The sequence below is a fragment of the Scardinius erythrophthalmus genome (assembly GCF_964197995.2).
Source record: "Scardinius erythrophthalmus genome assembly, chromosome: 16".
In the NCBI taxonomy this organism is placed as follows: domain Eukaryota; kingdom Metazoa; phylum Chordata; class Actinopteri; order Cypriniformes; family Leuciscidae; genus Scardinius; species Scardinius erythrophthalmus.
This window is the reverse complement of record NC_138236.1, coordinates 3193289-3221082: the sequence shown is the minus strand read 5'-3', so window position 1 is coordinate 3221082 and position 27794 is coordinate 3193289. Positions and strand designations below refer to the sequence as shown.

Below are 27794 nucleotides of genomic sequence, written 5' to 3'. Positions count from 1 at the left end.
TATAAAATGTACTTTGCTGTAGGTTGTGGGCAGTATGGACGCTCATCCCAGCAGGTATTGTGCCACAGTGCGTGTCCAGAGACCCAGACAGGAGGTGATTCAGGACTTGGCCTCTATGGTGCGAGAGCTACTCATTCAGTTCTACAAGTCCACTCGCTACAAACCCACCAGAATCATCTTCTACAGGGACGGCGTATCCGAGGGCCAGTTTAGACAGGTGTGGATTCATTTGTGTTGCTGACATATTGGTCTATTACTAGTTTCATGTTCGTTTGAAAATGTGTTTTTTCTGCTCGCAGGTGTTGTACTACGAGCTGCTGGCCATTCGAGAGGCCTGTATCAGTCTGGAGAAGGAGTACCAGCCTGGCATCACGTATATAGTGGTGCAGAAACGGCACCACACACGCCTCTTCTGTGCCGATCGCAATGAGAGGGTGAGACTTTGAGCAATCTCTCGCTGTCCTCTTCATTAAACAGCAGGTTGTTCTTGCACTGAACGCACACGGTGAATTGCGGCCTGGGACAGCGACAGTGGCCAACACACAGGACTTATATTTACCAGTGTTATTTTAGTATTATATATATATATATATATATATACATTTTAAAAGCTTGAGGGTTTGAACTCTTGAAAGTTAAGAATTTAGGATATAAATATTATTGTAACGTAGTGTAAAACCTTTTTATATACATTTCCAACAGTAATAGCCTTTATTTCGGTCTTAATTTGTTATAATTAGAGATAACACTACAATATAAAAATAATAATAATGTGTAAATTGTTAGTGTGTATATACTATGTGTTATTATACTATTTATTAATAGTTTGAGTTGGCTTTTATTTTTTTTTCATTTTTGTTTTTTATGTGCTTTTGCCATTTTTTTTTAAATATATTTTTATTTTAGTATTGAGATTATTAGTTTTTTTTTATTATTTTTTCATTTTAATTTCAGTTAAAGTCTATTTTACTATTAATAGATATATAGATAGATAGATATATATTGTTGTGTTTTTGTCATACATCATGTCTATATAGTTTTTGTAAATTTTTGTTTTAGTTATTTTAGTACAAGTTAAACTATATAATAAAAATAGAAATATTATCAACTAGCTAAAATAAAACAAGTTTAAGTATTTTAATATTTTTTAAGTAACGGAAATGTTTTTGTTTTAGATTTAGTTAAATATGATAACCATTGTTTTTTATTTAGCTAAAAGTTTTTTGTTGTTGTTGTTTTAAAAAGTTTTTTAATTTTAGTACTTAAACTTAAAAAAATAATAATAATTGTACTTTAACTTAAAATTCGAATAAAAAATGTAGCATTGGCAACTACGTGAAATAAAATAAGTTTTTTATGTAATATTTTTTCAGCTTTATTTTTAATTAAAAAATTTTAGTTTTAGTCAACAATAACAAGGATGAACAGAGCGTCTCAAAATGCTTAAAAAAAAAACACATTTTTAAAATGTTTATTTTAATACACTATTAAAACAGTGCTTTTATCGTTAAGTTGATTTATCCGTCAAGTATGAGTTAATAACTATATTCAAGTCAACAGAAAACCAGAGTCAGAGTTTATTAAGAGCTCTGGAATGAATACCATCTGGTGAATTGTCTTCAGGGGCGATTGAGACAAACCTGAAGGCTGCACATGTTGTGTTTTTTAATGACTCTGTGTATTTCCCGCACAGGTGGGTCGCAGCGGAAACATTCCTGCTGGTACGACAGTAGACACGGATATCACGCACCCCTACGAGTTTGACTTTTACCTCTGCAGTCATGCTGGAATACAGGTGCAGACACACACATCCTCACAGCCTGAAATGCCGCCTCCTCCAGTCTTTAAGCTGCCCTCTGGTCTAGTGTTGCGTATTAAATGGCTCCTTGTTTACTTGACAAATGATTTTGCACGCAGATTTGGATTTATCAGGTCAAAGAACTGTTATGTAATCCAGAACACGCATCCAGTCTGTATATATAAAGGCTGAATGTCACACAATTATCACAAAAAAACTCACTCTAAATTGTCAGGGCTGTTGCACTAGGATGTTTTAAAGACATCATCAAACTACAGTATTGTATAAGATGTTTTTGAAGGCATTCGGCATGAGTTTGACTCTTCTTCCTCTCGTCTCAGGGCACTAGCCGACCCTCCCACTACCATGTCCTGTGGGACGACAACTGCTTCACTGCTGATGAGTTCCAGCTGCTCACTTACCAGTTGTGCCACACGTACGTGCGCTGTACCCGCTCCGTCTCCATCCCTGCGCCAGCCTACTACGCCCACCTGGTGGCCTTCCGTGCCCGCTACCACTTGGTGGACAAAGAACACGACAGGTGTGTGTGTTTCAGCATTGCACTATTACTGGGGATATAGCAGAAAAATGATGTATTGTGTTGTGAATTTTCAGTATATTGCTTTAGTCCCACCAGGATTTGTTTTATTTTTTGCGATCAAAATAACTGATTTTATGGCTGTAATTTCCAAACATTTGTGGGGGGTGTGTGTGTGTATATGTATATGTATATGTGTGTGTGTGTCTGTGCGTGTATATATGTATGTGTATATATACATGCATACATACACATACATGCATACATACACATGCATACATACACATGCATACATACACATGCATACATACACATACATGCATACATACACATGCATACATACACATACATACAGACATACACATACATGCATACATACACATACATACATACACATGCATACATACACATACATGCATACATACACATGCATACATACACATGCATACATACACATGCATACATACACATACATGCATACATACACATACATACAGACATACACATACATGCATACATACACATGCATACATACACATACATACAGACATACACATACATACATACATACATACATACATACATACATATATATAAAATAGGATACCACATTTACCGTATTTATGATGTTAGATGTACAGTTGGCAACAAAACAAGAAAATGCAGAAAGCTTGTTTATTTTTGTGCTATCCAAGTAGGAAACACTACAGAAACCGAATAATTAAATGTAAAATAAAACGCTGAATATTCTACTTTGTAATATGAATTAAATATATTCAGTAAAGAGCAGTGAGAGATTTTCTCTTACGGTTGCACAAAATTAATTTGAGTAAAATTAATTGTTGCCATGTAATTAAATCAAATGTAGTATTACACGTAGTTAAATGTAGCACTTTTAGTGTGTGATGGATGTAATAATGTTTTTTTTTTTTTTTTTTTTTGGTATTAATATGGCCCCTGTAATAAGCTTTGTAGTCAGGCATTGAGAGACATTTGCTGTCTTTCAGTAAAGCAGTGACTATCATCTCACATTTAGTGTCTGTTTTTTCATTATTAGAGTTTGTGGCCTTTTTTTGTTGCATTTTTGTCTCGTAAAATTAAAAAGCCATTTTTGATTGTAATACATTTTGCTTTTGTTTTCACCATAAATTGCAACAGTGTTTCTGCGGGTCTTAAAAACGTCTTAATTCGACATTAAGGCCTTAAAAAAAGTCATGGCATTAAATGTTGCATGTATTTTTTTTGTCCTTTTTAGCCAATGCAAATGTATAAAATATCCATACATTTACTTGAGGTGCAAATGTAAAACTCAAATTTTGATCGATTTTACAGAAAAAAACCCGTCATTTTGTATCTAATTTTGAATTTTTAAACTGAAGTGTTGCTAATACAACTCATTCTGTTTCTCCTTAGACGTTTACATTTAGAGAACATTTTGACATGTTTTTACTTCTTAAAAAGGTCTTAAAGTCTCATATTTACCTTCTTAAAACCTGCAGAAACCCCTTGCAAACAATGCAGGATTGCAAAAAAAAGTGGCATTTTGTTCATTATGTGTTGTGTTCTGCGAACTGCCTTCTGAAACACAGTCTCCCTCTTTTGATTTCCAGTGCCGAGGGAAGCCACGTCTCCGGGCAGAGCAACGGCCGGGATCCCCAAGCGCTGGCCAAAGCTGTGCAGATTCACCACGACACCCTGAGGACCATGTACTTTGCCTAAGCCAGCTCACACCAAGCCCACGTTTGACTAGTCATGCACACGAACCCGACAACCACATACACACGCAGTCACTCCTCCCAAAAGCCTGTGCGTCCCGAAGGGTCGATCTCTGTGGCGATGGAAGCACGGCTCACCCCGACACTGTGCAGCAGGATGAGGAAAGCCTGCTTTAATTCCACACGTGGACCTCTGCACTATTATGCAATATTAAACCAGCCAACTGAGGCCGTTCTGTCATATCCCCTCCAAACCCTCGAGAACAACCAAAAGGGAAGCCCGTTTATATCCCCGCTCCTCTTCCTGTCTGTAGACGTACCGTTTAATTACTTTCCCTGCCCGTCACGCCTTGTACCTCAACGTTTTCTAACAGCACTTTTCCCCCTATTGTCCTCCCCCTTCCCCCAAAAATGAGATTAGAAAGGAAGCTGGTGGAAAGACTGAGTTGGGAAGAAAGAAAGTTTTGGGGATAGAGGCGTCACACGCTCTTACTAGCAATTTTTCTCAATGTACTTTTCTCCCGCTCTCAATTATTTTTGTAGCCAATGGTGACTTAACTACGTGTTAAAGTGTCAGTCGTGAAGAACCAATCGTGCGTTAGCGTTTTAAAACAGAAAAAGAAGCTTTTATTGTTAGAAAAGTGCCATTGCAGAGCGTAAAGTCCTTTATGACGTACCCCGCCGGGGGGGCAGAAAACTGACCATTGATTTTAAAGCAAATGTTCCCGTTTTACGCTCAGTAATATCTACCTGGCCTGTGAGCTTTCATGTACTACAATGCAAAGTGATCATGTTTTGATATGCTTTTTATTTTTTCTTCGCCTAAATTCCCTCCAATATTTATTTGTCTCGATCAATCGCAGCTCCTCGCAGATTTGTCTTGTTCACTTCCCTTCTGCACTTTGTCTCAATTTAAAATGCATATAGTCCGTGTTATGTGACAGATCATAGTTTAGTGCAATAATTCATTTGCGGGATGAGAATACCTCCTGTGCAAAGACTCCGTAGAGGTGAAAAAGGGCAGCATGTGATGATTATGCGCTTGGTTTTTAAGGTGGAGATGTGCATGTTTGGCACTTTTATAGTTCAATTTTCTGAAAGCAGAGGCGATGATTGACCACAGTGTGTTAACAAGTGCCTGCTAGAAGTTGGGAATGTCGAACAGAAACGGATAGATGTTGTCTGAATTAACAAACGCACCTCATCTAGTCCAACCAAGGGCACGGTTGCGAACGCACGCAACTGTACGGCCTTAACAAAATCTCTTAAAATGCGAGCCAGAGCGGTTTCAGCGTCTTGATTTTCACTGCCCTGCCTGTTCAAAGGATTTCGCTGCTATTGTACTTGTTAGAGCCGGACTGGCGGGTTCATGCTTCGGTTTCGCCCAAGCACGAGGGACTGACTGGCAGCTCTGGGCCAAGCGTGTTCAAGGAGAAGCTCTCGCAGCACCTGACGTGTGCTCGTTCACTGGAGGGCCACTAGGGGTCAGTATAGTGTTTTACTTGAAGAGTGCATCTCGGTGCAGTGAGCGTTGGGTGCCTTACCGTCTCTCTGTGCGCCATCTGAAGCATGTCCAGCTGTTTAAAGGTGATAATCTGCACTAAACAATGCGTAATGCATGGTGCTATTAAGGTGCGGCCCATGGCGGCATCAGAAATTGGCAGAGACTTAATGTGTAAGATGGGAACATGGGATGCATAAATGGTGCTGGTTGCATATATTTCTCTCACTCCGAGGAGACATTTCTCATCAGGACAGACATTTTGGTCGTCCTGTGTGTTCGTTGTTGTTTGTTTGTTTGATTATATTGCGTAGAGCGGTACAGCACTGTGTCCAGTCAGATTACGATTACGGTTGCACGAAGCGCTAAAAAGTGGAACATTTCAATGCATAATTATGATTTCTTCAATAACAATTTCAGCCCTTTTAAAATCCAGAACTATTTATGCAATCAGATGTTTGCTTTTTAGATTCTAATGTATGAATGATAAATAAATAATTGCCTGGTGAGAATGAAACTAACGCAGTTTGGCTGTGATATAGAGGGTTTTCTGCTATTTAAATTTAATTTTAAAGTGTGCATTAGAGGTCGGACCTGTTAGAGGAAGGTACATCATGTTTTCTGCCTGTCAAAAGTGGTTTAAGTGAAGCTGCGAGCATCAAAATAGCAGCTGCTGAAATTGCGCCCTCTTTTATTTCGCCTTTCCGAATGAAACCACTATTGGTGCTTCAGAGCCTTGGAAGTAAAGCCGTCAGTGTGCGGATGCCAAACAGCTAGCAATCTTGATGAGTTGTCATGCAATTTTATTTTTGTGTAGTTTTAACTTCAAATATATATATATTTTACTAACCCTTGCCTCTTATTTTGGCAAGAAGTGTCTCTTTAAAGGGATAGTTCGGTTATAAGTGACTCTCATGATTTACTCGCCCACACGTCGCATGACTCTTCTATCGCTGGACGTGGTGTTGAATGAGCTGCTGTTCTCCATGCAACAAAAGCCAACGGGACTATTTTTGCATTCGTTTTGGGGCTCGCTTGTAAAAATCAGTCCGTTTTTGTTGCAACGGCTCAAGACTTGAAGCGTTCTGCACAATTGCTTCTCATGAAAGAAGTGAATTCTTGAACGACATGATCATTTTTAACTTTTTCATTTCTAGCTGAACGATTCTTTAAAGCGACAACACGTTTTTTGAACCGAAGATTGTACAGTGTGTTTGTCTTACAGTGTGTCGGCAGTGGAGGGAGTAACTGTGGTAGCAGATGATGTTGCAGGGAAGGCGTAGCAGAGTTCCAGTTCGTGAGTTTGTTGCGTCCGTTACCCATAAACCTAGAAGCGAAGTCAAACGGCCCCCTTTTCTCCTCTCCTCTCGTCTCGTCTTATGATTTCTAGCTTTTTTGGGAGGGTCTTCTTTTAGGGTCTAAAACGTAACACGAGTTCAGAGTTCATAGAAAGTGCCTTTCCTCATGATGGTGCTGAATAATCCGAGACTAAAGTGAGAAATCAAAGAGCATATTAGTCTTATTCTTACCTTGAAGAAGGTGTTGCACACACGCAAACACACACAAACACATTTTTATCTCGATCGGGAGGCTCTTTGTATATTCAGATATTATATTGACGATGATATATGCCAAGTATACGAGCGAACGGTTGAGTTCTGTATCATACTGTATTAGGAGTCCGGACCAATGCAATGGAAGCGTTCTTATAGGTGAATGTGCTATCTTTAGATATTGGGCAGAGCGGACACTCATATGACACGGCCTGACCCTGGACAGAAAAGCCTAGCACAGCACTTTAAAGACTGCCACCTAAACAAGGAAACAAAGTCACGGTGCTTTGCTCTCCTTTTACCCCCATATGCCCCTTTTTTCATGTCCTCCAGCAAAAGTCTCTAGCTCTTGCAATCTTTTGCTGAGCGAGATTGATTGAGGTTTACACAAGGCTCCGGTGACGTCTTTTTGGACTATAAAATGTCATTTTGGTTTTGGTTTTTTAATGCCGTGGCTGATCGATCCCTCTCCATATAAACCTACAGTAAATACATAAAGTTTATGTTTTACACATGAGATTGACCCCCCCCCCCCCCATGGCCTGTATTTTGTCACATGGGTGCCCGTTGGTCCAGGAGGATATACCTCGATGTAGATCTCAAAACACTGCACCTCACTTACCTTGGTATGCTGCAAAATGTTATAGTGAATGGGTGAATCTCACGAAAGAACATGTCCTGCTCACATTTCATGGCGAAACTAAGAAACTATATTTTGCATGACAAAAATTAAGCCTATTTTATTTATTTTTTTTTAAACAAATTCTCCGTCCCCAAATTCTGTATAAATTGTGATGCATTTGTACACACACTAATATTGCTTTTCATTTATGCTGATTTAATGCAATACAGCAAATATCAGTCCATCACTATTGAGATTGATGGGACTTTTGGGAGAAATGTGCTTAATTGCTAGGAAAATAAAACAAATAATGTAACCATTGTATTGGTTGCTTTGATATGCTTCATTTTTGTCATGCAAAATGTGATTTCTATCTCATCACAAAACAAAAATAAGCATTTATTTCTTTGCATAAAGAAAATGAAGCCTATTTTTGGCATTGTGGTTATTTTTGTGACGATTAAATGCATTCCCCCCGCTCTTAAATACTCATTATGCAAACATTTAAATATATAATGCATTCATGCATCATGGTAGGATTTGTTGCATTTATGCTGATTTAATGTAATGCAGCAAATATCATTCCATCGCCTCTGAGAATGATGGGAATTACAAAACTGCTCAAAACTTTGGGGAAAATGTGCTTAATTGTCGTGAAAATAATGAAAGATAAATTAAAGTAGGCTTCATTTTCCCTGTGCAAAATATATAATATATATATATTTTCTTTTGATTTTGGGGTGGTTATGTTTGTTTTGAGATTCAGCCAGATATTACTTTGATTACAGTATATTGCTTGACTAATGCCTGACAACAATATCCGTAACAATTTTAGAGCAAGAATTGTCTAATTGTCAGAAAACGAGTTGTTTTTAAATCATAACACGTATCTTTTTCTTCTTTTTATTGAGCCAACTTTTATTTTGTTGTCCTATTTAAATGTGTTTTTTTTTTTTTATATATTGGAAATATATATGGGAAATATTTAACGGTGTATTTATTGAGGGAGTGCTTTTCGCGGCTGGAGTCTCCGCATTGTCGGCCAGAGTCACGGGGGTCGAGTTGGGGGTCAGGGGTCGGACGCCCCTTGACATCCTCTCACAAGCACAACCACAGAGTGGGTGGGGCCCGGCACAAGCCCGAAGTGTTCGATGACATCACTTCCTCCTTGCCCTTTGACTTAGATGGTCCACCTCATTCTTCAGCTCTCCGGCGAAGAGGCTCGTCGCATCCCACTCGTTGCATCTCATCTCTTTATGGGACGGAGAACCACACTGACTTTGTTATTCCAAAAAGATAAAAAGCTGATTGTTTTCATCCAGAGCTGCTAAACTCTTAGCCATACACGTTTCCCTGGAAGGATGTTTGATGCGTCCGGTGCTTTAAATGGAGTCGAGAAGCAGATAATGCTGTTTGTCCTTCATCATTTGCTTGAGTTCAATTGTCTTCGTGCCAGAGAGGGGGTCCCATTCCACTCAGATATATATACATATATATATATATATAAATATATATATATATATATATATATATATATATATATATATATATATATATATATATATATGAGTCTCAGCCTTAACTGTACTCTTTTGTTTTTCCCATTCGACTTGAGACACCTGTCGAACGCCTTAGTTGTGCGTATAGAAGCATACTAACTCCCTATGTGGCATCTCGGTTCTCTTTTAAACCACTAACTGCGGCGACGAAACCGTGATCTCGTTGCAAGCATCGCTTCGAGACTCTTGAGTCTGTGTTTCAAACAGTCATGTTGTCATTTTCCAGGAGGACGGAGACACCGAGATCTGGACGAAGTTGCTCTGAAATCGCTTGAATGGCGCGCGACGATTTCCCTAAAAAAAATAATGTTTACAAAACGGTTTACTGCAACGCAAAGCTCCAGCATTCCAAAAAGAAAAAAGACTGTGAACCATCCTCGAGTCTGTCCATCCTCCGTCTCCGTCATCTCACGTCCCGTGTCTCTTGGTACTCGAGGTCGGCGATTTCCATTGCTTACGAAAGAGCCAAAGTTCAGCCGTTCCTCTCCGTGCGAGTCGGGATGTGGCGTGTAATTCCCCGTGTGTCTCCGGGATCTCGGTGTCTCCGTCCTCCCGTCTCTCTCCTCTCTCTCTCCGTGTTTGCAGAGAGTCTCTCTAATGTACCAAGGGATCTTTCTTTTACTTTGAAATGTCTTTCTTTGTTTAATAATACTCTCTTTGTAGATCAATGGCCTTTTAGTGTTGCTTTGCTTCAGTTTGGAGTGTATCTTTCACTAATACTTGCAATAAAAAGCTTTGCTTTTGAAACGCATTGGCTTCGTCCTTTTCATCCGTGCATTGGAGATTAAATCACCACATTGATTTTGTGTTATAATCCTAAATCGACAGACATTACATCCAAACCGTATGAGCTTCACCTGTCCTACATCAACAGAATGGACCAAATTAAACACTTGAGCATTAAGACGACCATGATGGCCACTCAGCTTAGACCTAAAAATGGCTGTTTTGCATTTTTTTTTTTTTTTTATCTAACTGAGTGTAAAATGTCTTAACTCTTGGCTGTCTGTTCAGAATGGGTTGAATATTGCATTAAATTCTACATTTTGTGTGTGTAAAACAGTGCAGATTATGCAACAAATGTTTTTTTTTTGTTTTGTTTTTTAAAGTAGCATGCAACATTATCACATGATCTCACTTTGTGCTTGTTTAATTCAGTGAGTGTTTCCAGTTATTTAACTTATTTTTTCATATTCTATCCAATTTTGTTTTACCACATTTTATCTTCTGGCAATCGCATCGAATAATGAATCTATAATGATGCATTACAATAAAAATAGGTCAGGTCAAGTGCATTGCTTTGTGAAATACAGAGAATTTTTTGCATTTCATGTTTTTTTTATCATTTAAATAGTGTGTGTATGTGTAGATAGATAGATCTAGAAAGAGATATATATAGATATAGATGGATATAGATAGATACATATAAATATAGATAGATAGATGGATATATATATATAGATATAGATAGATGATGTATAGATATAGATAGATGGATAGATATAGATAGATAGATAGATAGATAGATAGATAGATAGATAGATAGATAGATAGATAGATAGATAGATAGATAGATAGATAGATAGATAGATAGATATGCTTTAATTTTAGTAATATTAGCACTTCAACTTTATTTTGAGTTAGTTGCCTGGAAACATTTTTTTTTTCACCTATTATTTATATTTCATTTTATCTCATCTTTATTTCAATTACCGAAAGGGATTTTTTAAATTAGTTTTAGTTATCAAGAACAACACACATGATAATAGTAACTTACAAAATAAAACTATTGTGAAATATGAAATGAAAGCTGTATAAATCACTTAAGAGACTGAGAAATAGTATGACCTTAAACAGCCGGTATTGAAGTCCTGTCTCAGTGATGGATAAAGTGTTCATTCAGTCCATCATGTGTGGGTTAAGGTCAGTTATGTGGGATGAATCGCGATGCTCTATGATCGGTTGTGTGACAGACGAAGCTCCAGCCGGATCTCATCACATCTCCTCGTCTGACAGGGTCAGTGTGTCGACGCCAACAGTGATTTCTGTTTCAGATTCTGTAGTGCTAATATGCTAAATGCTAATTCGTCTCTCTGGAAGAATCTCACGGCTGGATTAACGCTCCTCCTCCGAGACGGTTTGACATGTTACGCTCTTCATGTTAGCAATAAGCTATTGAGCGGTAGAAAAGACCTGTGAATGTGCTAGTACAGCTTTCCATAGAACATAAACAGAAGCAAACTTAGACTAACGATACGGAAACAAGAACAAGAGATGTAATACAAGCGGAATTTAAAGGAATTATTCACCCAAAATTTTTAAATTATCCCATAACTATAACTTATCCCATAACTCGCCCTCTAGTCATCATAGGTGTATAACGTTATGACTTTCTTCTTTCAGCCGAAGACAATCTAAGTTTTATTACAAACATATCCTGACTCTTCCCAGCTTTATAATGGCATTGAATAGTGCAATAGAGATATTGAAGGGTTTTTGTATGAATAATATCCATATTTTAAACTTTATAACCTATAATCACTGGCTTCCAGCAACGACCGTACGCACGTTCACGAGAGAGTTACGTGGTTTTCGCGAGAGAAGTCTTCTCTCACCTAAGCCAGAGCCCGTCTACGGAGAGCCTGCCCTCTCCCTATTAAAGGAGAACTCCGGTCAATTTTAACATTGAGCTCATTTTATTGTACATTTGGAGTGCTGTCAATACAGAGAACAACGACAAAAATCGGTGTTGCCTACACCGAGTTATTCTATTTTTAAAATTTGCACCCTGTTGACTTCAATAGGGCAAGTACTAAACCTGCTTTTAGCCTCTTAACATCCTTGATGTGTCATTACAAGTGCACAGAAAATGTGAGTGATTCCTTCTGAGTGAACACGAGTGGATGTGACTGCAGTAGATGTAAAAGATATGTATAAAAATGATGTTATTTAAGCCAGCGCAAATACCTGTTTACATCCTGTTTTTCGGTTGAAGTCCAAAGTAGTCGATTGCCGAGTTCACGCGCGTGATCATAGGTAACTAAACCTATGCGCATGAACTCGGCAATCGACTACTTTGGACTTCAACCGAAAAACAGGATGTAAACAGGTATTTGCGCTGGCTTAAATAACATCATTTTTATACATATCTTTTACATCTACTGCAGTCACATCCACTCGTGTTCACTCAGAAGGAATCACTCACATTTTCTGTGCACTTGTAATGACACATCAAGGATGTTAAGAGGCTAAAAGCAGGTTTAGTACTTGCCCCATTGAAGTCAACAGGGTGCAAATTTTAAAAATAGAATAACTCGGTGTAGGCAACACCGATTTTTGTCGTTGTTCTCTGTATTGACAGCACTCCAAATGTACAAAAAAATGAGCTCAATGTTAAAATTGACCGGAGTTCTCCTTTAAGCTCTATTGTACCGAATTTTGGTTGTAGTTCCACCAGAGTTCCACTGGGGGCGCTCGCCATGAGTGCAAAATGAATGGGAGTCAATGGGGCTAGACGGCTAAATGTGTCTCTTTCACCCGATTGCCGTTGAGAAATCTCAGATCTGTAGATTGTAGATTTTGCAAGTTCAACATGGGTTTTAGGTCGAAAGTTGAATGAACGAGTACTTATGTCCTTTCGATTTCTTACAGGTTGAGTTGTTGTTGCCCATAACACGCTAGCATTCTGCTAATGACGTCAGCATTCTGACGTCATTGACATTTTGAAAGACTTTTTAAAGCAAATAAGTGACTCTAAAAAATCTAACACCCAGCAATGTGCAATTTCTTTGCATCTCCTTTCGAATACAACATTCAAATTACTAGACAAAAAATTATATCCTGAGAAAAATGGATTTTGAGGGGTATACCGCCATTGACCTCCATTCATTCTGCACTCGTCCTGTGAGCGCCCTCATATGGAATCAGAGTGGAACTGCAACCAGTTCAGAAGCCGGAAGTGTAGTGAGAGTGGAAGTTCTCGCCATATTAGACATTCTCTGCCTAAGCTTACGCTACATCCTACGTCGGGTCAGAGGTCACTGGTCATGCGTCGGGTCACTGGTCATGTGTCGGGTCAGAGGTCACTGGTCATGTGTCGGGTCAGAGGTCACTGGTCATGTGTCGGGTTAGAGGTCACGTTTCATGTGTCGGGTCAGAGGTGTCGGGTCAGAGGTCGTCACTGGTAATGCGTCGGGTCAGAGGTCGTCACTGGTCATGCGTCGGGTCAGAGGTCACGGGTCATGCGTGGGGCCAGAGGTCACTGGTCATGCGTCGGGTCAGAGGTCGTCACTGGTCATGCGTCGGGTCAGAGGTCACGGGTCATGCGTGGGGCCAGAGGTCACTGGTCATGCGTCGGGTCAGAGGTTGTCACTGGTCATGCGTCGGGTCAGAGGTCACTGGTCATGCGTCGGGTCAGAGGTCACTTTTCCGCCAGAACTCGACTCACATGCAGCTGTTACCGGAAGCCAGTGATTATATCGCTTCACTTCAGAAGGCCTTTATTAACACCTGGAGTCGTATGGATCACTTTAATGATGGATGGATGCAGTTTTTCGGGCTTATAATCAAAACCATTCTCTCCCATCATAAAGCTGGGAAGAGCCAGGATATTTTTTAATATAACTCTGATTGTGTTTGGCTGAAAGAAGAAAGTCATATCCAACCTCACATTTTAGCCACGAGACTAATAGAGCATTTTGAGCTGAGCAAAACATTTGTTGGGTTGTATATTGGATTTTTTGACAGACAGATCCCAGAGGAGGAAAGTAAATGGCATTTTATCAGATTTACTATGTACATCCACCGGCTCACCCCAGGGCTGTGTTCTCTCAGCATTATTTTATATTTTATACACTAACATGTGCCAAAGCAGGGATGCAAATAAGACGATAGCGAAATTTGCTGAAGACACGGTTATAATGAGTCCGGTCATCGTATTTGGAGTTAAACAACTAAAACAAAAGACATGATTATAGATTTCAGAAATTGTGCTTCACTACGATCATTAAAGACCAGGCGGTGGATTGTGTAGAAAGCTACAAACATCTTGATACAGTCATAGACTTGTTACGTTCTCCTCCCAGTCTAGGGGTCAGGAGGGGAAAGTAACAAAGATAAAAAACATTGAGACGTAAAATTATGTGGAGGACACACTTCGGCCTCAGCCCCAGAGTGAAAGCAAGCACGACTTCAAGTACAAGTAAAAGTATTTATTTCTGTTACATATTAAAGTGATTAACAAAGGATGGGAATAACTCTTCAGGAGAGGGCAAGGCCTAAAATAACAAACAAAATAGAGGCTAACTAAGGTTTAATGGGGCTATCTACCCTGCACATCAGAAAAGGTGAAAATCAACAACAAAACTTTCCTGAGCTCCCTCTCTAACCAAAAACAGGAGAAAATTGTATTGAAAAAAATAAAAAGGCACCCTTTCCCTACATTTCCAAGATAATCTAGAAATAAGCAAAGCTAATAAGATTTATACAATACCTTTTAATTACCCACAGGTAGAGATATCAACACTAAAAAGCAAGCTCTATCACTCAGCACAAAACAAATGAGTATAGGTCCACTCTAACTCCAGTATAAGCACGATTCACCAAAACACACAATCTCAATCTGAGGCTGGGGGAGAAGTGTTCCTCAGCACAGGCTTCTCGGAGTGCTGCATTTATACTGCTCAGCTCAGACTCAGGCATGCTCACAACGAGTTGCAGCTGATGGTAATTAACCTGAGTGAAAGAGAGTGAGGGAGAGAAACAGAACACAACAGAGGCCATACAAGCAATTTCTCACAACACATTAATTAAAAGACCCTGGGACGTAACAGACTCTAAAATTAAACTTTTATTGAATCGGTCTTGTCGTTCTCCCTTGTATCTTGGTTTGATAATTTGGGGGTGGTGTGCAAGTTTTTTATGCTTTGGATATTGTTCTCTGTTTATTGTTTGTTTTGACGTTCTTTGGATTGTCTTAAGTATGGATCGCTGAAACTTACCCTTGGGTACTGATAAAGACACCTTGACCTTCACCTTGACCTTCATATACACCTAGGATGGCTTGAGGGTGAGTACATTATGGGATCATTTTTGGTTGAACTATTCCTTTAAGTGCAGGAATGAGAGAAAACGATGATACTTAAATTACCAATGGGAAAGGCGTGTAAAGAATGGTGAACTTTTATAATTATGGAATACAAAAGAGCTCATTATGCAAATGTCATGCTAATGTAGTTTATACTGATTACTGTCCAGAACTCACCCACTTGTCATCTGTAATGAAATATCAAGGTTAAAGTCATCTAGTCTTCAGTGTCCACTTTTGACTTTATTATAGTCCAAAATGCAGATTATTGTGGTCAAAACTGACGGTTTAAGTGTCTGATTGAGAAAATGTGACAAATCACATTTGAAATATCTGATATCCAGCTCAGAAATAAACATATGAGACAAAATTGGGAACCGAAAACAGAAGAAATCTGTGTAAACAGTTTTTTTACATGGCTACTTACCAATTAAATAATGTATAATGTTTCATTCAAATGACTTTAAAAAAAAAGAAAAATCAAAAAATATAAAAAACAATTCTAACCCAAAATGTGTTTTTATTTTTATTTTAGCAGAATGTCTTTCATCATGATAACTATTTATCACATTTACCATATTATACACTATTTCATCTTAAGATGGACTTTGTATAAAAAATGTAAAAATATAAAGTGTATAAAAATCAATTTGATTTAAATGATATATATTCGTATTTCAAGTATAATATTTCAAGAATATATATGAAGTATTTCAGAAAAGAGCTTATTAACGAAACCTCCTGGTGATGCTAGTCTAAATTGCTTATATAAACATGTTTGTCAATAAATATCTAATAGCATGGATCAATAAAGTATAAAAAGGTTTTCTGAAAGCTTCAAGTGACTGTCAGTCCATCAGCTTTGGTCAGTGTTTCTACGAGTCTCACAGATCCTCTTCATACGAGTCTGGCTCTCTCAGTCTCTCCCTTCGGTTGGGTCCATGCCGGTGTCTCCTGCGTTGGAGAAAATGGGACATTTGTGAGAAAACTGACTGGAAAAGTCAAGAAACTCTAATTGATAACGGGGTTCAAGCACTTTAAGACCTTAAACGTGCGTTAAAAGGTGTTATGTTTTATTTAGCAAGCATGTAACCACCTCGATCATAGATGAAAAAGACCATTTACAACCAAAATAGGCAATTTACTAAGCAAATACAGTTATCGAGGTAAAGCTGCAGTCTGTAGTTTTTCCTCTTTGTCGCCATCTCTGTTCGAAATCTGCAATTGCAGTTGTTCGCAGAATGATCAACTGTACGTGGGTTGTGCCTCGGTTGTGCTAACGATCGCTTATCATATCACGTCAAACCGTGCAAATTATACTTTGTTCTCAAATTGTTAATGTTAACAACATCAGCATTGCGTGGCTACATTTAATGCCCTCCCGATATTATCCTTGTTTTCGCACGGGATGGTTGCAGTCTTTTGCGTTTTACAACGAGTGAATCTCCAGTTGGTGAATGTCGTTTGAACCTTTCTGGATCCACCATCAAATTGATGAGTTTAATTATATCAAGTGCTGTGAGAAAAGGCTATAAATCTCCACCTCCGACATCCTCACACTCATCGCCTACTAGCCGAGACTCTTCTTTATGTGGACAGATGTGACGTAATGATGCAAAGACATGCTCGGAAATCCACCAGTACCGCTGGAATTAAAAACATTATTACCGTTCTGAATCGAGCGAAGGCAAGCAGAGAGTTTTGAACACTGGCTGGTTATGGTATATGTCATTAGGGATCATTTTTAACCCAAAAAAGTTACGGACTGCAGCTTTAACGAACGGTTCGATTGACGGCGGTGATCCTAGAGGCAAAGTTGCTCAGAATGAGGAGCACCTTGGACAAAGACACCACATGCCAGTTTTCAAGTCAATCAGACTGACCGTTGCGTAGCTATAGCCGTTTTCATGTTTTTTATTTTATTTTATAGCGCCACCAAGTGGCCAGTCGCCACATCCTTTTTCACACGACCACAGACAGATCTCGTACCGAGTTCAGTGAAGTGATCTCATTCCTTCAAGAGAGATAGCGGTGTTAGTGAAAGTGGTCATGCCCACTTCAAACATTTTGGCGTTCAGTCGCGAATTTCAACTTTTTCAATAATTACTGACAATCAGACACCAGAGAATCTGTCTGTACTGGTCTGGTTCCGATCCGGTGAGAAACCTAGGACTAGTACGCAAATGTATGTTTTTCAAAAAATCCAAAATACCTGTACATTTCGCCAGGGTGACGATCAAACCCAAGACAAGCGTTTTGTTCGTCTTGAGCCAAGGATACCAGTGATATAAGACACTTGAGACGAACTTTTGACCGCTGTAGCGCCACCATCAGGCCGATTGGGCTGAGATTTGGCCGAGTTGTAGACGGTGTGTGTACTACCAGCCCTCAATGTTTCAAGTCTCTACGACTTGCGGTTCGGTCTGTCCGATCACTTTTAGGGGAAATCGCTTATCCTAAATTCTAACAATAGTGTTTCACCAAAGCTTTATCAAACTCAAGCTTCATATTTCTGCTTTTAAGCCTCACAGATGTCGCTGTAAGTGTGTTACTGTGACCGTGATGTTTAATACAAACTTAAATAGTAACTAAAACAACACAGTGACTGGTTTAAACGCACCTCCACAGTAGAAAGGCCACAGATGCGACTCCGAGCGCTAACAACAGCAGCAGAAACACAAAGACAGCACTCGTGCTCCTGTTTGTGCTTTCACACGGCTCTGAAACACACACACACACACTCATCAGATGTTACAGTCAAACCAAAATTTATTCAGACACCTTCAACATTTCTCACATTATCAGTTTATTTGCTATTGTTTAGAAAATGGCAACATATGACCAGAACTCATAGTTATGAACTCAGTTGATATTTGACTGGTTTTGTCCATCCTTCTGTTAGACTGTCTCACACATGAATTATGTTGAATATCTGTCAGCTGTTAAATTTAACTACACAATTAGATAATACCAGTTTAGCTCAAGCAATTACCAAGCAATGCTTCATTTTGTTCAGTCTGTGGTGTAAAAAGAGCATTAGCAATTAAAGAAAAATCACTTCAGGAAAACATGATCAGCTCAAAGAGTCTGAATAATATTTGGTCCCAAATTTTTATACATTTTACTGGTAGTCACTGTACAGTTTATTTTGCTATCCTCACGTACATAAATGAACTATAGTGTCCTGCACACACTAGTAAAAATTATATCTGGTTTCTGAATAATTTTTGGTTTGACTACATGCTCGAAACATAATAGCATTGCCATATCATGAATGACCCTGAGTACCTGCGGTGTATGTGGCCGAGCTGTGTCCCAGTTTGTTGCTCACGATGCAGGTGAAGTGTCCGCAGAGGGTCCCGGAGACGAACAGAGACGCTCCATCTGCCGAAACACGGCCCACGTCCCTCGTCACCAGCACCTTCTCATGCAGCCACGTGAAGGAGGGCTCAGTTCCCCAGGCCTCCATACAGTGAAGAACGGCGTGAGACACATTCACCATCACTGACACGTGATCCACCGCCACTGACACACACACACACACACACACACACACACACACACACACACACACACACGAAACCAACTAAATTACTGGAGAAAAGTACAAGGACACAATGAAGAAAGTCCTGTTGTGGAGAGCATTTTTACCACTTTATAGAATATCACCATTTGTGATATAAAGTGCTGCTTAAAAGTTTGTGAACCCCTTGCAGAGTCTGTGAAAATGTCATTTTTAACAAAATAAGAGGGATCATACAAAATGCATGTTATTTTTTATTTAGTACTGTCCTGCATAAGATATTTTACGTAAAAGATGTTTACATATAGTGACTATATGCAAACATATTTTAAAGGTCGCATTAGCAATGAAAGAAAAATCACTTCAGCAAAACACGCTCAGGTCAAAGAGTCTGAATCATTTTTGGTCCCAAATTTGTATAAATTTTACTGGTAGTCACTATTTGAGGAATATTTGGGTCACAGTTTACTTTATTTTGCTATCCTCACTAACATAAATGAACTATAGTGTCCTGCACCCACTAGTAAAACAATATCAAAAATGATATATGGTTTATATAAGTTTTGGTCATTTTTGGTTTGGTCACTTCATACAGTAGTGGAGCGGCTAAGTGCTTATGTTTGGCAGAATCGTTCAGTTTATGATACAAGTGTGAAAATTGGCATGAGCAGTCTCCATGGGTCACTTGACAAGAAAATTGTCCGAGCCACTTGAAATTTCAAGATGGCGGCCATTTTTCAAGATGGCCGACACCTTAGTGGAGCAGTTAAGTGATATAGTGGTTTATTTGGTGATACAAGCATGAAAATTGGCATGAGCAGTCTCTGTGGGTCACTTGACAATAAGCCACCTGCAGCTACTTGAAATTTCAAGATGGCCATCACCTTAGTGGAGCAATTAGGCTTAAGAAATCATTTAGTTGGTGATACAAGCATGAAAATTGCCATGAGCCTAATTGCTCCACTAAGGTGGTGGCCATCTTGAAAAATGGCCGCCATCTTGAAATTTCAAGTAGCTGTGGGTGGCTTATTGTCTAGTGACCATCAAAGACTGCTCATGCCAATTTTCATGCTTGTATCACCAAATAAACCACTATATCACTTAACTGCTCCACTAAGGTGTCGGCCATCTTGAAAAATTAAAAATCTTGAAATTTCAGGTGGCTCGGACAATTTACTTGTCAAGTGACCCACGGAGACTGCTCATGCCAATTTTCACACTTGTATCATAAACTGAACGATTATATCACTTTGTAGTGGTGCTCCACTACAGTGACTATTAGTCCACAAGACAAACATTTATTTATTTATTTTTTACATAAAAAAAGACCCTGTTGAAAAGTTTATGAACCCTTGACGGCTGGGTTTTTTAGTTTGGCGATAGTTGTTCTCTTTGAAGATCAAAGTACAATTTACTTTGATCTTCAAATTCATAAAGTGTTCACCCCGCCGTTAATGCATCATGTTTCCTTCTGGAGCATCAGTGGATGTTTTAACCTTTTGTAATAGTTGTGTTCGAGTCCCTCGGTGTGAAAAGATGGATCTCGAAAATCATACAGTCACTGCTGGAAAGAGTTCAGATACAGTATGTGACCCTGGATCACAAAACATGGGTATATTTGTGGCAATAGCCAACTATACATTGTACGGGTCAAAATTATCGATTTTTCTTTTATGCCAAAAATCATTAGGATATTAAGTAAAAATCATGTTCCATGAAGATATTTTGTAAATTTCCCTACTGTAAATATTAAAACATTTATTTTTGTGAGTGGATGCAGCACAATCGCCAACATACATGAACAACTTTAAAGGAGATTTTCTCAACGTTTCGATTTATTAATCTGTCAGATAATGTATAAATCTTAATGTACCCATATGACTGGTTTTGTGGTCCAGGGTCACATATGCAAATGATGCTAGAAAACTGAAGAAGTTTCGGGACCTGGATTAAGAATCAAGGGTTCATAAACTAGTATTTTTTATAAATTCAGTTTTATTTTTTTTGTTTTGTGGAATATATGTAAACATCTTTTACGTAAAAAAAAAAAAAGTATTTTGTATGATCCCTCTTATTTTGTAACAATTATTGACATTTTCACATTCTGCAAGGGGTTCACAAACTTTCAAGCAGCACTGTATACTGGTGTATATATATATATATATATATATATATATATATATATATATATATATATATGTGTATGTGTGTATATATATATATATATATATATATATATATATATATATAGTGTGACTAGAGTCTGTATGTTTAGTGTTCAGGTGGAGTTAAGTGCAGAACAACAGCGTTTGAGGAGTATCATCAGAGCTCATGTGAATGAATGGGAAGCTTTAGCTGATCTTACGATACTCCTGAACGCTTCGCTCAGCAGAATGTCTCTGTCCTGATTGGTCTGTTACTGTGACCGTATAAACGCCACCGTCCGACGCTTGATAACCCCCGATCTTCAGTGTGGATACATGTTTCTCCACAGTCACTCTCTCATCAGAGGGAACTCTGTGAGGAAACTCAGCCACTGTTGAACTCGTCCCAGAAGCCTTTGCTCTGCGTTCCCATGTGACTTTAGTAACGCGTTCACCCTCTAGAAGCTCGATCTGTGCCTGTAGGATCAAGTCCTGGCCTCTGACTACATACACAGTCTGCTGGTTTGAGAAGTGGACGGAGAAACACTGGCCACTCCAGAGCCCTGCGGTTACAGCATATATTATAAAACATACTTATATCTCCTAATTATGATTACATAAGCTTGATGCAAAAGCATTTAGCTGGTAATTCACAAACACATGGCTGCGAGTTATTTACATTATAAAACAGCAATATATATATATATATATATATATGAAGAGTTCAGATGCAAAAGCCTCTAAGTGCCACCTGAAATTTTCTTCTAGAATGATAATTTTTATCAAACTTGTATATTTAAGTTCAGTAATTTCACTTAAATGACAATTATTAGGTCATATTCATGGCTATTTAAGTGAAATTATTGAACTTAAATATACAAGCTTGATAAAAATTATCATTCTAGAAGAAAATTTCAGGTGCCACTTATAGGCTTTTGCATCTGAACTTCATATATATATATATATATACATATATAAATATATATAAATAATATATTTTTTTTACAATAAAAGTTACTTTTTATATACAATAATTATTAAAATAATGTAGTTCATCAATCTAACAGTAGACCATTATGGTTGCCGGAAAATGCAAATGTAAAAAAAAAAAAGTTTTTATTTAATTTATTTTTTCAGAACAATGGTTGACTGCTAATCTGAATATTGGTCATGTGTTGTGTGAGAAACATTTATTATTATCATCATCAATGTTGAATACAGTTGTGCATATTTTTGTGAAAACTGATTAAAAAAAATCCAGGATTATTTGATGAATAGAAAGTTCAAAAGAACAGCTTTTATTTGAAATAGAAAATTACACATAAGACACCACCGTTCAATAATAATTTTTTATATAATAGTTATTGAAATAACATAGTTCAATAATAACGGTAGACTGTTTGCTGAATTGTAAATGTTAAAAAAGGGAAAATGTTAATTATTTATTTAAAAACAAAAACAATAATAATCTAAATATTGGAGGCGTTACGTCTCCCATAATATAAAAAATAAGCATTTCTCATTGTTATCAATTTTGAATAAAGCTGTGCAGCTTGTGGAAAACGTGATGCATTTTTCTGGATTTTCTTGATAGAAAGTTAATAATATAAAAATAACAGCATTTACCGGTATTTGAAATAGAAATAAAAAGTCATTTTAATTTAAAAATACACCAACATTCAATAAACGTTACATGCATAATAATTAAATATTAATATAGTTAATTAATCTAAATGTATTTATGGTGTTTGTTTATGCCAAGCAATGTAAATGTTAAAAAAGGAAAAATTATCGATCTGAATATTGGAGTCATTACGTCCCCGATAATATAGTTGTTTGCTGATAAAGAAACATTATAATCATTATAAAGCTGTACTGCTTAATATTTTTGTGAAAAACATATGTTTTTGTGTGTTTGGATTCTTAGTGGAATAGAAAGTTGTAAAGAACAGCATTTATTTGAAAATGACCAATCAAATTCAAGTGTTCAATATAAACTCTATATAAACACATAAGGACAGATGATCATAACTCACAGCAGGCTTGCAAAAGCAGGACGGTCCGGGTGAGCGTCTGTAGTCGAGGCTTCATGTCTCCTGTGTGGAGAAGAGAATCAGGAACATGCGAGCAGAAGTCGACGTTACAGGCGGAGTCTGAAACTTTATGTTTTTCATAACTCACCTCTCATAACTTCCTGAGACAGACGAACTTCTGTGCCATTAAAATCCTAGAGCAGCGCTGTGAATGTGAACATGTCGCCAGTGCGAGGACGGGACTGGTGTGTGAACTCGTGTGGAGTTCAGCGAGTCAAAGGTCTTTAGGCGTCACCGTGTTTACAGAGCGAGTCGTTTCCTTTTCCCTTTCCTGTGGAGTAAAGCCACTATTCTCTGTTTCAACAAGCAGATCTTCCACACGCTCAAACACGATACACTCCCAAGATCACTGCACGCTTTATTCACGGTACAAACTTCTTATTGTCAAACAGCACAATAAGAACAAATGAGGTAGATCACAAATGAAGAGGAATGATAACCATTTTTTCTTGTAAACAAAATCTTGCGGGCACTTGCCAAGTGAACAGTGTAATTCCTCACAATAAACACAAGCACATTCCTCTGTCATAAATAAGTAAAACAAATGTACAATTTGACCGCACTGAAAAATTGCATGGAATCAAGTCAACATTTTTTCCCATCTAACAGTAAGAAAACACGATTTTCCCTGAGAACATTTAAACCTGGAAGCTGAAAACTGTTTGAGAGTTACATATATTCAGAATGAACAATAATTTAAAACAACAACAAAGAAAAGCATTTATATGCATTTAAATGCTCACAATGTTTTGAAAAAAAGAGGGGAAAAATATGTACATCAACATAGGTCAAATAAATTAAATCAAAATAATCACAATAAAACTCTTTAAATGATTAAACATGCAAATAAATCAAATAAAAGCTGTCTTTGAGTGTATGAGTGACTCATTCCTTGGCTGGCTGGTAGTGGTTTTCTCTGTGTTTCTTCATGACAAAAAACCTGGAATAAAAAAAGTGAACAGTATGTGAAAAATAACAAAGTAAACAGGCTAGGGCTGGGCTAAAAATTAATTATGAGATCACACATGTGTTTAAGTTGCTAAGAGCGGTTGCTAGGGGTGTTGTAGTGATACATAGGACCATTGGGTGAAGCGGTCATAGCCGTGTTTTATCGTGAATAAAGCACAGCTGTTGACCAATCAGAATCAAGGATTGGAACTAACCGTTTTATAATTTTACATATTCTTCCATTATTGAAAAACTGTTGCTTTAATTACCTTGAACAACACTGAAAATCATTAACAAAATCGTTGTCTCAAAATATGTCAATAATTTGATCATTCTCATTTTGCTACTTAAAGGGTTAGTTCACCCAAAAATGAAAATTCTGTCAGTAATTACTCACCCTCATGTTGTTCCAACCATGTAAGTCTTTCGTTCATCTTCGGAACACAAATTAAGATATTTTTGATGAAATCTGACAGAATTCTGACTCTTCCATAGGCTTCCAGAGTGACCGAAACTCGCCGACCCAGAATAGTTATTAAAAACATCGTTAAAATAGTCCAAGTGACTCCAGTGGCTCAATCTTAAGTATATCAAGCGACGAGAATACTTTTTGTGCGCAAAAACAAACAAAAATACCGACTTTATTCCACTATTCAATTCCTTCTCTCTGGGCCTCGTAGTGTTTATGTGTAGCGCGTCTGTGTTACACGTCACCACGTAGGCTCACTATTGGCCGACGCAGGTCATGTGTGTGATGCGTGATGACGTGCAACACAGACGCGCTACGCAAAAACACTACGAGGCCCAGAGAGAAGGAATTGAATAGTGGAATAAAGTCGGTATTTTTGTTTGTTTTTGCGCACAAAAAGTATTCTCGTCGCTTGATATACTTAAGATTGAGCCACTGGAGTCACTTGGACTATTTTAACGATGTTTTAATAACTATTCTGGGTCGGCGAGTTTCGGTCACTCTGGAAGCCTATGGAAGAGTCAGAATTCTGTCAGATTTCATCAAAAATATCTTAATTTGTGTTCCGAAGATGAACGAAAGACTTACATGGTTGGAACAACATGAGGGTGAGTAATTACTGACAGAATTTTCATTTTTGGGTGAACTAACCCTTTAAATCTACTATACATATTCAGAATCAACTTTGCTGCTGCCCACGATCAAGGATCAGTCAAATTTCCACGTGCATCTTGAAAAGCGGATGTTTAGGAAAGTTTTTGTGCCATCTAGTGGTTCAGAGGAAAATAAAATCAAGGGAGCCTTTAGCCCCGTTGTACCCTATATATAGCCCAGCCCTAAAACAGACATATACTGTCTATTTATATATATATATATATATATATATATATATATATATAGAGAGAGAGAGAGAGAGAGAGAGAGAGAGAGAGAGAGAGAGAGAGAGAGAGGTCTTACCCGGCCACACAGAGTGCTGTCATTATTACCACTCCTGTTATCAGTCCCGTCCAACAGGACCGACATTCTGAAGAGTCAAACACAACACAAGCTGACTGACATTACTTTAGAAATCATATGCTGAGTGCAAAACACTTGAAGACTCTTTATTCCAAATATGTACACTTCAAGAAATGAATCGATATACAGCCACAAGCAGATATTATGGGACTAAAAACACAGCAATGATTTCAAGTGCACTGTATTGAGCAAGCATCAGAGAGTTTGAGAAAGAGACCCTGAATTTGGCAAAGACAAGTTTTCAGCAGATCTAGTTTTCTTGTTTGACAGTTCAGTTCTATGGACTGGTATCAAAAAGTGATGAGGACCGTTTGCACAGACAAGCAGGTTATGATGTAATGAAATAAAGGCTTGTCTTATTAATATGAATTATATTATGCACAAATTTAACAGAAGTTTTGATGAATAAAAGCCCTTGAAAAAAAAACTTTGGTAAAATATTTGGTAACACTTTACAATAAAGTTTGCTTTGTTAAAATGATTCAACTAAATTAGCTATGTTACTATATGTTCCCTGGCCTGACTTTTGTTAGACTTCCTGTTTCCTGTCCTGGTTGCCATGTTTGTAGTCGCTTGTAGTTTTTATTTCCTGTGTGTATTATACAGCTCTTGTGTTTCCCGTCTCGCTTGGTCAGTCGTTGAATGTTTCTGGCATGTTCGTGTTCTCAGTGTTTCCCTGTTTTGGTTTTGCTTTCATTAAACTACTTTTTGCACACAGATCCTCGTCTCTGCCTTCCCTTGTTTTCAGTATTACAATTTAACGACCTAATAATGAAAAATACCTCAACATTTTTGGTAACACTTTAAAATAAGGTCTCATTTGTTAACATCAGTTAACAAATTTGAACCTTATTGTAAAGTGTTACCGCATTTATTAATCTTTGTTGATTTCAAGACTTACTAATGCATCAGTAAAATAAAAAAAGTTGTATGTTAACATTAGTTATTAGACCTGAGCCAACATGAACTAACAATGAGTTGTATTTTATTAACAGTTGTATTTTTGTATAGTGTTACCATTTTTTCTTCATCATTTAATCAGATGATGAAGATATGATGAAGATTTGATGCATCAAAACTTAATCTAGATACTTTCAAACCACTCAGTACTACATTACGGGTGATTTGGAGACATGACGGACATCACATCATGTTAACTACCCACAGAGTTTTTGGGACATTTACTCCTAAATATTCATAAATGCCATATGTAGGGTTGGGTGTCGAGAACCGGTTCCAAATCTTCAAGAACCGTGGATTCGATAAGACATGAGCCATTCCGCTTGTCGATTCCTGTGTGTGCATTGTAATATGACTTTAAATCATTCAAGCGCAAGAAGAGCCGCGCGCTGTTTTCAGTGCTGAGTTCTCTTACGTGTCTTTTTGTATTTAAACAGACAAAAACACACAAAAATATGTCAAAATGTCCTCCTAATCACAGTCGGTTGTGTCTTAAAGCAACACTACAGATTATTTTTTAGCTTAGAATAATGTTTCCAAGATGGTTTCAGTGGTTCATCAAGTCGTAACAGGGTGAACGGCACTTCTGCATTCGCTTTGCGGCCCTATATCTGCTATAACCGCACTATGCAAGTTTGCCAGATCGGGTAGCGTTTCTGTATGAGACATAAGAAAACTACAAATTTGACTTGCTTTACGGCAAGCGTTACAATAGTCATTATTTAGTTTTTCTTCGTTTCTGATTCTCAATACATCATACTTTCATAAAATCATGCAACATACTCTACTTTGTCTGTGGACATCGTTCATTCCAAAGCCGGTGCTGGATAAACAGCGAGCGCGTATGCGACGGTAGGCTAAATTATTTACGACAGTGGTAATGGACAATTCCGCTTCCAACCTGTAGGGGGACCGCAGAGGAAAAGTGCTTTAGGCCGGCGACACACTGGCTGCGTGGCGAGAGCATGTTTGCTGCGTGTCGGCTGCGTGTTGTTTTCCATGTCTTTGCACACCAGAACCGTGTCTGACGCGGCGCTCCTGCTGCTAGGTGACATGATAAGCCTCATTGGTGATATATTCGACATATGGGGAGAGAGTTGTGGAAGGCCTATACTTCATGTTAAACATAAATGTATAGCAGCAAATACAACGTCGGCAATGTTGACGGCAAAATAGGCCACAGAATATTTCGTTCTGTATTGACAGGTGCGATATTCGAAAATCGATAATATTTTTTTTTAATTACATTTATATCTGCATTTATGTCAA

The 27794-nt window shown here is 38.0% G+C and overlaps 3 protein-coding genes across 5 annotated transcripts in view; 1 reads left to right on the top strand and 2 right to left on the bottom strand.

Moving 5' to 3' along the window:
* ago3a (argonaute RISC catalytic component 3a) overlaps positions 1–4293 on the top strand; it is a 45900-nt gene extending 41607 nt beyond the window's left edge. The window contains exons 15-19 of one of the 2 annotated variants that reach the window (XM_081387805.1): positions 23–217; positions 300–434; positions 1694–1795; positions 2140–2339; positions 3947–4293. In XM_081387805.1, the coding sequence (XP_081243931.1) occupies positions 23–217; positions 300–434; positions 1694–1795; positions 2140–2339; positions 3947–4055 (741 nt within the window). In that variant the 3' untranslated portion in view covers positions 4056–4293. The remainder of the gene's footprint in view (positions 1–22; positions 218–299; positions 435–1693; positions 1796–2139; positions 2340–3946) is intronic. The other variant, XM_081387804.1, reaches the window with a different exon arrangement.
* Positions 4294–14477: 10184 nt separating this feature from the next.
* Positions 14478–23635, bottom strand: LOC308704681 (uncharacterized protein). Its single transcript, XM_081389160.1, has 6 exons — positions 23220–23635; positions 23075–23134; positions 21260–21601; positions 18660–18896; positions 17992–18091; positions 14478–16325 (listed from the first exon to the last, which is right to left on the bottom strand). Exons 1-6 carry the CDS (start codon positions 23224–23226, stop codon positions 16256–16258), a joined length of 816 nt encoding a protein of 271 aa, XP_081245286.1. The 5' UTR covers positions 23227–23635; the 3' UTR covers positions 14478–16255.
* LOC308704682 (uncharacterized protein) overlaps positions 23432–27794 on the bottom strand; it is an 8831-nt gene continuing 4468 nt past the window's right edge. The window contains exons 4-5 of one of the 2 annotated variants that reach the window (XM_081389161.1): positions 25506–25572; positions 23432–24071 (exon numbers count right to left, since the gene is read on the bottom strand). In XM_081389161.1, coding sequence (XP_081245287.1) covers positions 24017–24071; positions 25506–25572 — 122 coding nt within the window. In that variant the 3' untranslated portion in view covers positions 23432–24016. The remainder of the gene's footprint in view (positions 24072–25505; positions 25573–27794) is intronic. The other variant, XM_081389162.1, reaches the window with a different exon arrangement.